The 17260-nt window shown below is 39.8% G+C and overlaps 1 protein-coding gene across 12 annotated transcripts in view; it reads right to left on the reverse strand.

The window, feature by feature from the left end:
• Positions 1-17260, reverse strand: part of TOPBP1 (DNA topoisomerase II binding protein 1) — a 73018-nt gene that overhangs the window by 2250 nt on the left and 53508 nt on the right. For 10 of the 12 annotated variants that reach the window (XR_015132155.1, XM_086315961.1, XM_086315972.1 and 7 more), the window contains 2 exons: positions 16233-16322; positions 15899-16060 (listed from right to left, as the gene is read on the reverse strand). Coding sequence is in view for 9 of the 12 variants with exons in the window: in XM_086315961.1 (XP_086172087.1) it covers positions 15899-16060; positions 16233-16322 (252 nt within the window). In the remaining 3 variants the exon portion in view is untranslated. Of the gene's footprint in view, positions 1-7045; positions 7156-15898; positions 16061-16232; positions 16323-17260 lie in introns of all 12 variants that reach the window. The other 2 variants (XR_015132136.1, XR_015132141.1) reach the window with 1 other exon arrangement.

Genomic DNA, 17260 nt, shown 5'->3' on the forward strand with positions numbered 1-17260 from the left:
GCAACTAAATGGAGGATTAACCATTTGTTCTTTAACAAATGGTTCTAAAGCAACTGGATATTCTGAGGCAGAAAATCCCCTAGCCAACCCCCTGACGATTTTGTCCTAAACCTCACAACCAGGATTCCCTGGTGGCTCAGACGGTGAAGAATCTGCCTGCAGTGCAGGAGCACTGGGTTCAATCCCTGGATCAGGAAGATCTCTGGAGAAGGGAATGGCTACCCACTGCAGTATTCCTACCTGGAGAATCCCATGGACAGAGGAGCCTGGTGGGCTACAGTCCATGGGGTCACAAAGAGTCGGACACAACTTAGAGACTTTCACATGTTTTATGGAAAATGGGTCATAGAAAGTATAAAAACTGTAAAAACTTTTAAACTTCTGTTTTGCAAAAAATCCTGTTAAGAGATAAAGGTAGGAAATCCCTGTTGGTTCAGCGGTTAGGACTCAGTGCTTCCACTGCTCGGGGCCCGGGTTCAGCCCCTGGTCGGGGAACTAAGATCCTGCAAGCTGTGTGGCACAGCCAAAAAAAAAAAAAGAGTATAAAAGTCTAGAGATAAACCGAGACGGAGAAAATATGTGCAAACACATATCCAACAAAAGACGAGTATCTGCTACAAAAAACTCTCACAGGTAAAACCAATTCAATTACAAAATAGGCAAAAAGACATGAGGAGACATTTCAATAAAGAGGATTATAAACATGGTAAAAAAGCACACAAAGAGATGTTCACTTTGATTAGCCATTAAGGAAATGCCACAAGCTAAAACCATGAGAGATTATATGCCAACTGAAATGATATTAAATGTAGATGAGGATGCAAAGAAACTGGATCACTCAGACATTGACGGTGGGAATGTAAAATATGCCCACGCTGGAAACATACACTTGGGCACTTATCCCAGTGCAGTGTAATCTTATATTCACATACAAACTATACAAACATTCCTAGCACCTCCAAGCCAGAAATAACCCAGATGGCCTTCAACGGGTTAAAGATTAACTGTAGTATATCTGTATCACTCAGTAATAAAATGGAATAAAAGTGTATACTAACAACAATTTGGATGAATCTCAAAAGAATTTTACTGAGTGAAAAAAGCCAACTGCCAAAGTTCACACACTATTAGTAATTTCATTTATTTAAGATTTTAAAAAATCATTAAATTATAGAAATGGACAAAAGATTACTAATTGGGACTTGCTGGTGGTCCAGCAGTTAAGAATCTACCTTGTAACACAGGGGACACAGGTTTGATCCCTGGTTGGGGAACTAGGTTCCACATGCTGTAGAGTAACCAAGCCCATGCACTGCAACTACTGAGCCCACACACTGGAGACTGTGTGCCACGATCAGGATGTTCATGTGCTACAACAAAGGATCTGGCGTGAAGCAATGAAGATCTCATGTGCTGCAACTAAGACCTCACACAGCGAAATAATTCTTTTTTTAGTGTCCTCTTAAAAAAAAAGATTAGTGGTTGCCAGGCATAAGAGATAGCTTGGAAGCGAGGGAAAAATGACACATTGCATAAAGAACAATTCAAATTACCATTAACTTCTTATCAGAAATAAAAGTGGCCAGGAGAGAATGAAGTCTTTAAAGTACTAGAAGAAGAAAACAACTCAACCCCCAATTCTATATCCTATCAAAAATCTTCAAGAATAAAGGTAAAACAGACATTTTCAAAAAAGAAAACTAGAATTGGTCCCCATCATATTTGTATTACAAACTAAAGAAAGTTCTTCAGGCTGAAGGAAAATGAACCACACAAAAACTTAGCTCTTTAGAAAGAAATAACATTTAAGATGATATATATTAGGGTAAATATAAAAGGCTTCCCTTCTGATTTCCTTAAAATAAATAAGACTGTTTAAGGCAAAACTTAAAGTATTACACAAAACTGTGGAGTTATAACAGATAGATGGGTCACACATTAAACATTTTAGTAGTTGCAAATCTTTGCTGCAACTACTCAACTATGTATGCAGTTGTAGTGCAAAAGCAGCCAAATAGAATATGTCAATGAATGAACACAGCTGGGTTTCAACTTTATAAGTTTTATTTATAAAATAGGCAATAGACTGGACTGTGGGCTATAGTTTACTGACTCCTGGTTTGAAGAACAAGGGAAGCAATTTAATCTATATGGTTCCAAGATTACTAAATTTTATGCAAAGTGGTACAATAGTAACTCTAGAAAGATTATGAAAAATTAAATGCATTGTAATCAGTAGAGCAAAACACTTCCACGTGTCCAAAAAAAGCAGAGAAGTTGTTGCTTTAAAAAGAATGGACGCTGGACTTGCCTGGTGGTCCAGTGGTTGAGTCCACCTGCCAATGCAGGGGACACAGGTTTAATCCCTGGTCCAGAAGATCCCACATGCCATGGAGCAACTAAGCCCATGTGCTGCAACTATGGAGTCCATGTGCCCAGAGCCCCTGCTCCTCAGCAAGAGAAGCCACAGCCATGAGAAACCCATACATCACAAATAGAGAGTAGACCCCACTCACTGCAACTACAGAAAGCTCACACAGCAATGAAGAGCCAGTGCAGACAAGAAAAGGACAATGAATAAAATGGAGTTCTAAAAAAATACCAAAAAAGACAAGAACTGAGGAACAAAGAACTGAGAGACAAACCAAAAGACAGATGGCAAAAAAGAAAATCCAGTATTGGTAATTACACTGTGGACTAAACTAGAGAATAAAAACCAAGTCCCAACTATATCCTGTTTATAAGAAAGCTATTCCCCTCTGCTCAATTTTTTAAAGTATTTAATTGGAGGATAATTGCTTTACAATATTGTATTGGTTTCTGCCATACACCAACATGTATCAGCCATAGGTATACATATGTCCCCTGCCTTTAAACCTCCCTCCCACCCCATCCCACCCCTCTAGGTTGTCACACACAGAGCCGCAGTTTGAGTTCCCTGAGTCATGCAGCAAATTCCCATTGGCTATCTATTTTACTTATGGCTGTGTGTATGTTTCCATGCTACTCTCTCCATGCGTCCCACCTTCTCCTTCCCACCCCTTCTCTGTGTTCACAAGTCTGTTCTCTGTGTCTCCATTGCTGCCCTGCAAACAGGTTCATCAGTACCATATTTCTAGGTTCCATATATATGTGTTAATATATAATATTTTTCTCTGACTTCACTCTAATAGGCTCTAGGTTCATCCACCTTAGCAACTGGATCAAATGTGCTCCTTTTCATGGTTAAGTAATATTCCATTATATACACACATAGGTATATACATATATACATACATATATATATACACACATAAATAGTGCTGCAACGAATACTGGGGGTACATGTGTCTTTTTCAATTATGGTTTTGTCAAGGTATATACCCAGTAGTGGGATTGTTGGGTCATATGGTAGTTTTATTCCTAGTTTTTAAAGGAATTTCCACACTATCCTCCATAGTGGCTGTATCAATTTACATTCCCAACAATAGTACAAGAGGGTTCCCTTTCAAGAAATTCATTTAACAACAAAGATAATTTAAACTTTAAAAAAAGAAAAATTAAGAAGAAATAATCCCATTTATAATTGCAACAAAAAGAATAAAACACTGGGCAATAAATTCAACTTACATTTGTAAACAGTAAGACTGATGAAATGAAGACAATCTGTGCCCATGGATTAGAAAAATTAATGTTGTTAAAATGTCCTTGATACCCAAAGCAATCTACAGATTCAATGCAATCCCTATCAAAATTCCATGGCATTTTCCAGAGAAATAGAACAAACAATCCTAAAATTTGTATGGAAACACAAAAGACCTCAGATAAAGCTATCTAGAGAAAGAACAACAAAGCTGGAGCATCATGTGCCCTGATTTCAAACTATATTACAAAGCTACAGTTATCAAAATAGTACATCATGTGAAATGTAGGGCTGGATGAAGCACAAGTTGGAATCAAGATTGCAGGGAGAAACATCAATAACCTCAGGTATGCAGATGACACCACCCTTATGGCAGAAAGCAAAGAGGAACTTAAGAGCTTCTTGATGAAAGTGAAAGAGAATGAAAAACTGGCTTAAAACTCAAAATTTAGAAAACTAAGATCACGATATCTGGTCTCATCACTTCATGGCAAATAGATGGGTAATGGAAACAGTGACAGACTTTATTTTGGGAGGCTCAAAAATCACTGCAGATGGTGATTGCAGCCATGAAATTAAAAGACACTTGCTTCTTGGAAGAAAAGCTATGACAAACCTACACAGCATATTAAAAAGTAGAGACATTACTTTGCCAACAAAAGTCTGTCTAGTCAAAGCTATGGTTTTTCTAGTAGTCATACATGGATGTGAGAGCTGGACCATAAAGAAAGCTGAGCATCAAAGAATTGATGCTTTTGAACTGTGGTGTTGGAGAAGACTCTTGAGAGTCCCTTGGACTGCAAGGAGATCCAATCAGTTAATCCTAAAGGAAATCAATCCTGAATATTCATTGGAAGGACCAAAGTATTGGTAGCTCCAATACTTTGGCCATCTGATGTGAAGAGCTGACTCACTGAAAAAGACACTGATGCTGGGAAAGACTGAAGGTAGGAGGAGAAGGGGATGACAGAGGACAAGATGGTTGGATGGCACCACTGACTCAATGGACATGGGTTTCAGCAAGCTCTGGGAGATGGTGAAGGACAGGGAAGCCTGGTGTGCTGTAGTACATGGGGTCGCAAAGACTTGGACACAACTGAGCGACTGAACAACACTGTATGGGCCTAAAAACAGATCAATGGAATAGACTAGAGACCCAGAAATAATCATATGCATACATGGTCAAGTAATTTACAACAAAGATGCCAAGAATATACAACAGGGAAAAGACAGTCTTTTCAATAAACAGTGTTGGGAAAACTAAATCACCACATGCAAAAGAATGAAACTCAATATCTTACATCACACAAAAAACTAAACTCAAAATGGATTAAAAACTTGAACTAAGACCTGAAACCATAAAACTCCTAGGAAAAAAACAGGTGGCAAGCTTCTAGACAGTGGTTTTGGTTTTTTTACTTGACACAAAAAGCAAAGACAACAAAAGCAAAAATAAACAAGTGAGATTATCAAACAAGAAGCTTCTGCACAATGAAGGAAACCATCAACAAAATGAAAAGGCAACTTGTCAAATGGGAGAAAAAATGTGCAAATTATGTATCTGATAAGGAGTTAATATCCAAAGTATACAAAACACTCATAAAACTCAACAGTGGGGGGAAAAAAATCCATTAAAAAATAGGCAGAGGATCTGACAGACATTTTCCCAAAGAAGACATACATAAAGAAGGCCAACAGGTACGTGAAAAAGTGCTCAACATGACTAATCAACAGAGAAATGCAAATCAAAACCACAATGAGATAACATCTCACACTTGAGAGAATAACTTTTACATAGAAAAGACAAGAAACAACACATGTTGGCAAGAGTGCAGAGAAAAGGGAACCTCTGTGCACCACTGGTAGGAATGTAAATGCTACCGCCACTATGGAAAACAGTATGGAGGTTCCACAAGAAATCAAAGACAGAACTACTATATGGCCCAAAAATTCCACTTCTGGGTATTTATCCAAAGGAAATAAAAACACTAACTTGAAAATATCTTTACACTGCTGTGTTCACTGAAGCATTATTTACAGTAGCCAAGATATGAGTATCCAGAAATGAATGAATAGATAAAGAAAACTGGTATAAACATATACACACACACACACACAGACTAAATGGAATACTGGCAGCCATTAAAGAGGAAGCCCTGCCAACTGTGGAAACATGGATGGACCTTGAGGGCACTATGCTAAGCAAAAAGAGTCAAACAGAGACATACAAATACTATATGGTTTTTTTAATAAATGGAATCTAAAAAACAAAACCCTCAGAACTCAGCAGATAGAACAGATTGATGGTTGCTTGAAAGAGGCAGGGGGTTGAGGGGTGGGTGAGCAAAAAGGATGAGGGTGGTCAGGAGATACAAATTTGATATATATAAGTCATGGGGATATAATTCACGGCATGGTGGTTATAATTAATAGTACTGTATGGTATATTTCGGAGAAGGCAATGGCACCCCACTCCAGTACTCTTGCCTGGAAAATCCCATGGACAGAAAAGTCTGGTGGGCTGCAGTCCATGGGGTCGCTAAGAGTCAGACACGACTGAGCGACTTCACTTTCAGTTTTCACTTTCATGCATTGGGGAAGGAAATGGCAACCCACTCCAGTGTTCTTGCTTGGAGAATCCAAGGGATGGGGGAGCCTGGTAGGCTGGCATCCATGGGGTCACACAGAGTCAGACACGACTGAAGTGTCTGACTTCAGTCAGCAGCATGGTATATTTGAAACTCGTTGAGAGTCGATCTTGGAGGTTCTCAACACACAATATAAAAAAAATTTGTAACTGCATGTGGTTGTACGTGGACTTACTGTGGGGATCACTTTGCAATATATACATAAAATGAATCATTGTTATGAATCTAGGAGAGGAGGTCCAATAATTAGTCCACCCAAACCATCTCACTCAGCTCAAAATGGACAAGATGCAAATGTGCTCAATACTTCTGAACAGCGTTTTACCCCCTTGTCTTAATCATGTATAGAAAACCAAGAATTACTAGATATCTGATAAATTCCTCTAACATGGAAGATGAAAACCCAGCTGTGAAAACACAGCCTAGTGGAAACAGAAACTATTCAGACATAAGAAAACGTGAAAAAAAAAAAAGAAGAAGAACCTCCTATTAGATTATAGTTACATATAAAGGATTATAAATCAGATGGCTTCAGACTACTCAATAGCAATACTAGAAGCAAGGAGACAAAAGTTACTAGAAGAGACTAAGGGCAGTGAATGGAGCTCCTGGGATGATGGCACTGTACAGAAGCAAATACAGGCTGACCATCCAAACTGAAGCAATGCAACTGAAGACATGTTGAAGTCTGTTATCACGAAGTTCCCTGCAGCCACAGCACCTAGTTTCTAACCCGACGTCAGAACACTGGGGTAAGCCTATCTCAGGGTCCTACCTCTGCTTGGTTTCTCTTGGCCATGAACTTGACATGAAGCTGCTGCTCTCCCATCCTTAGCCTGCTGCCTCACTCTATAAATGTCTTCTGCTTTGACCTACTCCTGAGACCTACAGAGAGGCAATGATGAGCTCAGATGCAGAAATACAGGGCAGTTTACTCCCCCAATGCATTTTTCCAGATATCTAGAACCTGACACACGTATCAACCCTGACAAAGGCAAGGATACAAACAACCAGAGAGGAGCACCTGGAGGTCGTATGAGACTAGCAATCTATATTTTATCCTGGGTGCCTGGATGACATTCTGCTATTCTTTAACCAGGAAATACTTTCTATACACTCTTTCACATGTAAGAAAAAATACCAACAAATTATATAGTACACATACAAACACTTGACACAGTACAAATTAAGCAATTCATCTATGTTGGGTCCTATCTTAGATGGCAGCCATATCCCTGAAACAATCAGTAACTTCTGGAAGGATGAAGTACAGGAGCCTCTCTGAAAGTGAAGTCGCTCAGTCGTGTCCAACTCTTTGCGACCCCATGGACACCAGGCTCCTCAGTCCATGGGATTTTCTAGGCAAGAGTACTGGAGTGGGTTGCCTTTTCCTCTACATTCCCCTAATCCCTGCCCCTTATTCAATTAGTAGAATTTTAAAACCTCATATCTCAACAAATAGATTTCTAAAAAATATATTTAGGGGGAGGCGGTCCCAAGATGGGGAGGAATAGGACAGGGAGACCTCTTTCTCTGTCACAAATTCATCAAAAGATCATCTGAATGTTGAGCAACTTCCACAAAACAACTTCTGAACGCTGGTGGAGTACACCAGACACCGAGAAAGGCAGCCCATTCTCTTCGAAAGGAGGTTGGACAAAATATAAAACACAGAAACAGAGACAAAAGATTTAGGGATGGAGACCTGTCTTGGGGAGAGAGTGTGAAGGAGGAAAAGTTTCCACACAGTAGGAAACCCTCTCACAGGTGGGTCTGTGGGGAGTTTTGTAATCTCAGAGGGCAACATAACTGGGAGAAAAAAAAAAGAACCCCACAGAATACACACCTAACCACAACTGCCAGCATCACAGTAGCCCAGATGCTTGCGTCTACCACCGGAGAGTGGGGGCTGGGCAGGGAGGAGTGGCAGCATCATCGGTCCTTAGGGTAAGGAATGGGCCTGAATGCCCTGATGACAATCAGAGAGAGCTAACATGAGACTGCAACATGGGGTCACCAGAGAGACAGAAAAAAAAAAAAAAAAAAACTTTCCTGAGAAAGGCTCTAACACAGCACAGTCACCCCTGATGCACTCACAGAACAAAGATGAGTGAATACCAAAGGAGTGCGAGCCAGCTGCAATATAGGGCTCTCTCTCCCAAGAGGCAGAGAGGCAGGTGTGCGACAGACAGAGCCAGAGCCGGAAGGCAAGGGGCTGCTGCAATCTCAGCTCTGGAGACTGCATCTTCTACCAAACTGTGAGCAGACTCCCAGTTGCTAGCTACGTCTTCTGGGTTCCGGATGGTTGACATCTGCCAGGAGTGTCACAGCCTGAGATTAGCTCCCCAGAGACACACAGCATACCTGTGATGGTGCTCTCGCAGCATACCTGGGAAACCAACAGGCTAGGACCAGGGAGGTGATTAAGATGCATGGTGCTTCTGGGACAGTGTGCTCATCAAGCACTGGGTTGCCTGAGGTGCTCGGACCTGGGAGGCACAGAATGCACAACCCATCTGGGTCTGTGCCCCTGCAAAGCTCCCGAGAACCTGAGCAGCTTAGACTTGGGGACTGCATGAAATGTAGGGCCCACTTGGGACAGTGTCCTTGAAGAGCACCCTGGAGTCTGAGCAGTGTAGACCTGGGAAACACATGCTGCCCCGGGCTGTGGTAAACCCAGGGTGGTCCACACACTGTGAACACTCCCCAAACATGCCAGTGGTATTTGTTTGCAGTGTCCCTCCCTTCCCAAAACACAGAACAAGTGAGCCTAAATAAGTAGCCACCTTCACCCCCTTGTGTCAGGGCAGAAATTAGACACTGAAGAGATTTGCAAACAGAGGAAGTAAAAATAAACAGAAAAAGGAACCACTGTGGAAGAGACAGGTGCAACGCATTAAAACCCTGTGGTTAATACTGACTGTGCACTGGAGGGGGACCTATAGACCTTCAAAACAAGTACAAGCTGGAAAAACAGACTGACACTCAACTAACGTCACACTGCCCACAACAGCTCCAGAGAAATTCCTAGATATATTTTTACTATTATGACTTTTTAATTTTTTAAAGAAAGTTTAAGTTCTTTATTACTCCTTTGATTTTCATAACCTAGTATTACCTAGCAAAAAAAAGGACCCTATTTTTTAAAGTAAATTTCACATATATATAAATATTGTGATGGATTTTGTTTTTGTATTTTATATTGTATTTTTGAGTCTATTCTAGATTTCTAATCTTGCTTTTTGGTATTATCAATTTTGTACCTTTAAGAATCTATCTTCAGTATTCATTTTCAGTTAGGGATTTGATTACTGGCTTGACTGCTCCCTCCCCTTTTGACTCTCCCTTTTCTCGTCCAGATCACCTCTATCTCCTACCTTCCTCTTCTCTTCTCTACTTACCTCTGTGAATCTCACTGGGTGTTCTGGGCTGTGCAGAGCACTTAGAGAATTGATTAGTGGCTTGATCGCTCTCTCCCCTTTGACTCCCCCTTTTCTCTTGGTCACCTCTATCTTCCTCCTCCCTCTTCTCTTCTCTATGTAATTCTATGCATCTCTCTGGGTGTTCCTGGCTGTGGAGAATTGTTTCACCATTAACCTAGATGTTTTATCATATGTGCTGTATTGATGGAGAAGTCTTGAGGCTACTGTAAGAGAAGGACTGAAAGCCAGAGGCAGGAGGCTTAACTCCAAAACTTGAGAACATCAGAGAACTCCTGACTCTGGCAACATTAATAGACAAGAGCTCACCCAAAAGATTCAATACTTACACTGAAACCAAGCTCCACCCAAGAGTCAGTAAGTTCCAGTGCAAGACATACCACACTAATTCTCCAGCAAAACAGGAACACAACCCTGAGCATTAAAACACAGGCTGCCCAAAGCCATGTCAAACCCATGGACCCCCCAAAACTCACTACTGGACACTTCACTGCACTACAGAGAGAAATCCAGCTCCACCCACCAGAACACAGAAACAAGCTCCCCCAATCAAGAAACCTTGACAAGCCACTAGTCCAACTCCACCCACAGGAAGTAGACTCCACAATAAAGAGGAACCATGAACTTACAGCCTACAGACATGGCACCCCAAACACAGCAATATAAACAAAATGAAAAGGCAGAGAAACATTCAGCAGGTGAAGGAATATGATAAATACCCACCAAACCAAAGAGGAGATAGGGAGTCTATCTGAAAAAGAATTCAGAATAATGATAGTAAATATGATCCAAAATCTTGAAGACAAAATGGAGTTACAGATAAACAGACTAGAGACAAGGATTGAGAAGATGCAAGAAATGTTTAACAAGGACCTAGAAAAAATAAAGAAAAGTCAATCAATAATGAATAATGCAATAACTGAGGATCAAAAGCACTCTGGAGGGAACCAACAGTAGAATAACTGAGGCAGAAGAGAGGATAAGTGAGGTGGAAGATAGAACGGTGGAAATAAATGAAGCAGAGAGGAAAAAAGAATGAAAAGAAATGAGGACAACCTCAAAGACTGCTGGGGCAATGTTAAATGCCCCAACATTCGAATCATAGGTATCACAGAAGAAGACAAAAACAAAGGGCATGAAAAAATACCTGAGGAGATAATAGTCGAAAACTTCCCTAAAATGGGGAAGGAAATAGCCACCCAAGTTCAAGAAACCCACAGAGTCCCAAAAAGGATAAACTTAAGGCAAAAACCCCCAAGATACATATTAATCAAACTAACAAAGATTAGACACAAGAGTAAATATTAAAAGCAGCAAGGGAAAAGCAACATACAATACACAAGGGGATCCCCATAAAGATAACAGCTGATATTTCAATAGAAACTCTTCAGCCCAGAAGGGAATGGCAGGACACACTTAAAGTGATAAAAGAGAAAAACCTACAAACAAAATTACTCTACCCAGCAAAGATCTCATTCAGATATGAAGGAGAAATCAAAAGCTTTAGAGACAAGCAAAAGCTGAGAGAATTGAGTACCACCAAACCAGCTCTTCAATAAATGCTAAAGGATCTTTCTAGACAGGAAGCATAGAAAAGGTTTATAAAATCTAATGTAAAACAACAAGTAAATGGTAATGGGATCATAGTTCTCAATAATTACCTTAAATGTAAATAGGCTAAATGCCCCAATCAAAAGACAAAGACTGGCCAAATGGATATAAAAACAAGACACTACATATGCTGTCTACAAGAGACCCACCTGAAACCAACAGACACATACAGACTGAAAGTGAAGGGCTGGAAAAAGATATTTCATGCAAATGGAGACCAAAAGAAAGCAGAAGTAGCAATACTCATACCAGACAAAATAGACTTTGAAATAAAGACCGTGATAAGAGACAAAGCAGGACACTACAAAGAAAACTATAAAACACTGATCAAAGAAATCAAAGATGACACAAATAGATGGAGAAATACACCATATTCATGGATCAGAAGAATCAATATAGTGAAAATGAGTATACTACCCAAAGCAATCTATAGATTCAATGCAATCCCTATCAAGCTACCAATGGTATTTTTCATAGAACTAGAACAAATAATCTCAGTTTATATGGAAACACAAAAAATCTTGAACAGCCAAAGCAATCCTAATAAAGAAGAATGGAACTGGACACACAGATGTAAAGAACAGAATTTTGGATCCTGTGGGAAAGGCAAGGGTAGGATGATTTGATAGAATAGCACTGAAACATGTATACTACCATATGTGAAACAGATGACCAGTGCAAGTTCAATGCATGAAGCAGGGCACTCAAAGCTGGTGCTCTGGCACAACCCAGAGAGATGGGATGGGGAGAGAGGTGGGAGGCGGGGTTCAGGATAGGGGGACACATATACACCCGTGGATGATTCATGTCAATGTAAGGCAAAAACCATCACAATATTGTAATTAGCCTCCAATTAAAATAAACTAATTAAAAAAACCCCCAAATTACAGTATAGTAAGAGTCCACAACTGCACTCATCTCACACACTAGTAAAGTAATGCTCAAAAATTCTCCAAGCCAGACTTCAGCAATACATGAACCGTGAACTTCCAGATGTTCAAGCTGGTTTCAGAAAAGGCAGAAGAACCAGATATCAAATTGCCAACATCCGCTGGATCATGGAAAAAGCAAGAGAGTTCCAGAAAACATCTATTTCTGCTTTATTGACTATGCCAAAGCCTTTGACTGTGTGGATCACAACAAACCGTGGAAAATTCTTCAAGAGATGGGAATACCAGACCACCTGACCTGCCTCTTGAGAAACCTATATGCAGGTCAGGAAGCAACAGTTAGAACTGGACATGGAACAACAGACTGGTTCCAAATAGGAAAAGGAGTACATCAAGGCTGTATATTGTCACCCTGCTTATTTAACTTCTATGCAGAGTACATCATGAGAAACGCTGGGCTGGAAGAAGCACAAGCTGGAATCAAGATTGCCGGGAGAAATATCAATAACCTCAGATATGCAGATGACACCACCCTTATGGCAGAAAGTAAAGAGGAACTAAAAAGCCTCTTGATGAAAGTGAAAGTGGAGAGTGAAAAAGTTGGCTTAAAGCTCAACATTCAGAAGACAAAGATCATAGCATCTGGTCCCATCACTTCATGGGAAATAGATTGGGAAACAGTGCAAACAGTGTCAGACTTTATTTTTTGGGGCTCCAAAATCACTGCAGATGGTGACTGCAGCCAAGAAATTAAAAGACGCTTACTCCTTGGAAGGAAAGTTATGACCAACCTAGATAGCATATTCAAAAGCAGAGACATTACTTTGCCAACAAAGGTCCGTCTAGTCAAGGCTATGGTTTTTCCAGTGGTCACGTATGGATGTGAGAGTTGGACTGTGAAGAAAGCTGAACGCCAAAGAATTGATGTTTTTGAACTGTGGTGTTGGAGAAGACTCTTGAGAGTCCCTTGGACTGCAAAGAAATCCAACCAGTCCATTCTAAGGGAGATCAGCCCTGGGTGTTCATTGTAAGGACTGATGTTAAAGCTGAAACTCCAATACTTTGGCTACCTCATGCGAAGAATTGACTCATTGGAAAAGACCCTGATGCTGGGAGGGATTGGGGGCAGGAGAAGTGGACGACAGAGGATGAGATGGCTGGATGGCATCACCGACTCGATTGACACGAGTTTGAGTGAACTCCGGGAGTTGGTGATGGACAGGGAGGCATGGCATGCTGCGATTCATGGGGTCGCAAATGGTCAGACACGACTGAGCGACTGAACTGAACAGTCCACAAAATAAAAGAAAAAATCAAGTAATAAAGGGAAAGGAGAAAATTATATTAAAAAAAAAATTCCCCGGAGTTTCTAGCAACTAAAAGGGAAATTAAATGGATCATAAAGCTCTCATTCTCTAATGAAAGAAATGCTACCACTGAGAAGATTCTAATTTGAGCAAGGATAACAACGACACTGCTAATGATACAAACTCAGAATCCTTCTTTACACAGCATTCTAATGAATCATGAATTCATCAGAGATGGCTCTTAGAATAAATCTTCACGATCTCTTGTATACATGGTGTTCTTTTACCTCAAGAAATTTGTCATTTAAAAATAATAAAGCATGTATACCTGTTTTATATATATATATGTATTTATTTAGATGTTCAAGGAGAACAAGCACTGATTTACTAATTCCTAGTCAATACACTTCACTGCTTTATAACAGGTTTTATATCTGTTTCAAGCATTCCTTCTATTAATTCCTGACCAACTTCCAAACGCAAGCAGCAACAATTACAAACCAGGTTGAGTTTTGACTTCCTTCTATTTGAAATCCTTTGTGGTAAGACATTTATGATGTGTCATATCTCACTGATTCCTGATGGCATTTTAGGTACTCTGGTGTCAAGATTTTTCTTTGCCCATTCAAATAGCCAACAAAGGCCAATTCTGAACAGGAATATAGTGAGCCTTCCATGTAGCAAGTGCATGATTTCCCTTACTATCTAACACAGGTATTTACAATGTACCAAAGCATAAGAGATTAAGAGGTAGCAAGAATACACAGAAGAACTATACAAAAAAAGATGACTCGGATAACCACGATGATGTGGTCCTTTACCTAGAGCCAGACATCCTGGAGTGCAAAGTCAAGTGGGCCTTAGGAAGCAATACTATGAACAAAGCTAGTGGAGGTGATGGAATTCCAGCTGAGCTATTTCAAATCCTAAAAGATGATGCTGTTAAAAGTGCTGCACTCAGTATGTCAACAAATTTGGAAAACTCAGCAGTGGCCACAGGACTGGAAAAGGTCAGTTTTCATTCCAATCCCAAAGAAGGGCGAAGTCAAAGAATGTTCAAACTACCACACAGTTGTGCTCATTTCACATGCTAGCAAAGTGATGCTCAAAAATCCTTCAAGCTAGGCTTCAACAGTATGTGAACCAAGAATTTCCAGATGTACAAGCTGGATTTAGAAAAGGCAGAGGAACCAGAGATCAAACTGCCAACATCCATTAGATCATAGAAAAAGCTAGAGAATCCCAGAAAAACATCTTCATTGACTATGCTAAAGCCTTTGACTGTGTAGATCATAACAAACTGTGGAAAATTCTTAAAACAGATGGGAATATCAGACTACCTTACCTGCCTCCTGAGAAACCTCTACGTAGGTAAAGAAGCAACAATTAGAACTGGACATGAACAACAGATTATTTCAAAATTGGGAAAGGAGTACATCAAAGCTCTATACTGTCACCTTGCTTATTTAACTTTTATGCAGAGTGCATCACGTGAAATGCCCAGCTGGATGAATCACAAGCTGCAATCAAGATTGCAAGGAGAAATATCAATAACCTCAGATATGCAAAAGGTAGCACTCTAATGGGAGTAGAAGAACTAAAGAACCTCTTGATATATCCCTCAAACAGAATGGTGAAGACGAACTAAAGAGCCTCTTGGTGAGGGTAAAAGAGGAGAGTGGTGCTGGAGAAGGCTCCTGCAAGTCCCATGGACAGCAAGGAGATCACACCAATCAATCCTAAAGGAAATCAACCCTGAATATTCATTGGAAGGACTAATGCTGAAGCTCCAAATACTTTGGCCACCTGACAGGAAGAGGTGACTCACCGGAAAAAGACCCTGATGCTGGGAAAGACTGAGAGAAGAAAAAGTGGGTTACAGAGGGTGAGATGATTGGATGTCATCACTCACTCAATAGACATGAGTCTGAGCAAACTCCAGGAGATGGTGAAGGACAGGGAAGTCTGGTGTGCTGCAGTTCATGGGGTCACAAAGAGTTGGACATGACTTAGCAACTAAACAACAACAAAGCAAAAAGGTCAAGAAAATTTAGAAAGGACCCTTGGGTAAATGTCTCTCCTTGGATTCGCAGAATCAATTTCTGCGTTCTTTAGAGTCCAACATTTTAGAGGGCACTTTTAAGGTTTTTATAGGTCTCCAGATTTTTAAACCTATTTCGTATTTACCTTCCAGGTCAAATGTTTACATGTGTTCATTATTTTAAAAAAGTAGACGGAAACTGAAAGGGTTGAATCAAGGAGACTAATGGGAGATTAACATTCTATGAATAACAACCAAGGGTTTTACTGTATAGTTAAATCTATATGCATATAAGCATGTTTCTGGTAGAGAGGTTGTCAAGGACAGGATTTTACAAACCTGCATAAGAAAATCAGCAATGTATTCTGTTTTCAAGCAGTATACATTCTGGGCAGCAGCTTCTGCTATATTAACTCCTGAGTCATCTGGTTTCTGTTTATTAAAGTCAGAAAAGAGATGTGTAGCTTCTTTAAATAAAGATACAGAATAACCAGGCAGCACCTAAGGAAAAAACAAAAAGCACCACAATCTATCAGTGTTCCAAGGTAGTTCAACTGTATAAGCTACACCTAAGGATTACCATCTCATAAAGTACAGAAAATCAAAAACTGATCACAGCAACCTTGGTTAGAAATAATTGTAAAAAATCCAGTTAAGTTGACTCAATACAAACCTTTGCTCCTCCTGACTGAAGTAGGCGTTTGAATCCTGATTCTCGGGACTGATCAACATGTAAAATAACTTTCCACCCGCTAAATGCCCCCTGCAAATAAAGAATAATCAGTGTAGAAATTATTTGGAAAATAATTTGACAATATCATGGTGTCTGGCATACAGTTGGCCATCAATAAATAATTAAAGAATAAAAAAATGATTTAATAATTAGGTAACAGTAAAACAAAGTGACTTGACATTTGCCTAGTTTTTTGGTAGTATTTTTCTTCCTTACAACTAATCTAATTGTAGAATCTAAAACACGGTTTCTTAGATTAGATGAAGCCTCACTACTATTTCCCTTGAAAATGACTACAAATTGGAAATTTAAGTACAGAATTAACAGTTAACAGAAGCTTGTGGAATTACTCTAAAATAAAGGGAATCAAGGCTAACAGGGACTTGGAGATAGCAGAGAACTCAGAATATAACATAAAAGATGACATAATTTGTATTGTTAACCTTTTTGTGAGGCATGGACCCATCTGGCAGTCTAGTAAAACCTATGATCTGTTTTCCAAATAATTAAAAAAAAAATAACACCTTTATTGAAATGTAATTTCCATACCATATGAATGTTTTATAAATGTTCAAAATAAAACAAAGTATTACAAATGAAACCATTTTATTGAAAATTATAAAAATATTAAAAAATTTGTGACATAATAGATGTGCTTCTACCTTAAACCCATCAGAGGGTTGAAGACACCATTTAGTAAAAAATGCATTTAAATACACCTAATGTACTAACCATCATAGATTACTACTGTTTTTTAAAACTTTATTTATTTGGCTGCACCGGGTCTTAGTTGCAGTACGTGGGACTTTTAGTTGCATCATGTGGGATCTAGTTCTCTGATCATGGATTGAACCTGGGCCGCATGCACTGGGAGCACGAAGCCTTAGCCACAGGACCACCAGGGAAGTCTCACTGCTGCTGCTGTTGAGTTGCTAAGCTGTGTCTTTGACTGCAACCACAAGGACTGC

This window comes from Bos grunniens, chromosome 1, assembly GCF_055505025.1.
Source record: "Bos grunniens cultivar Pamir isolate PY7600 chromosome 1, Bosgru_T2T1.0, whole genome shotgun sequence".
Lineage (NCBI taxonomy): Eukaryota > Metazoa > Chordata > Mammalia > Artiodactyla > Bovidae > Bos > Bos grunniens.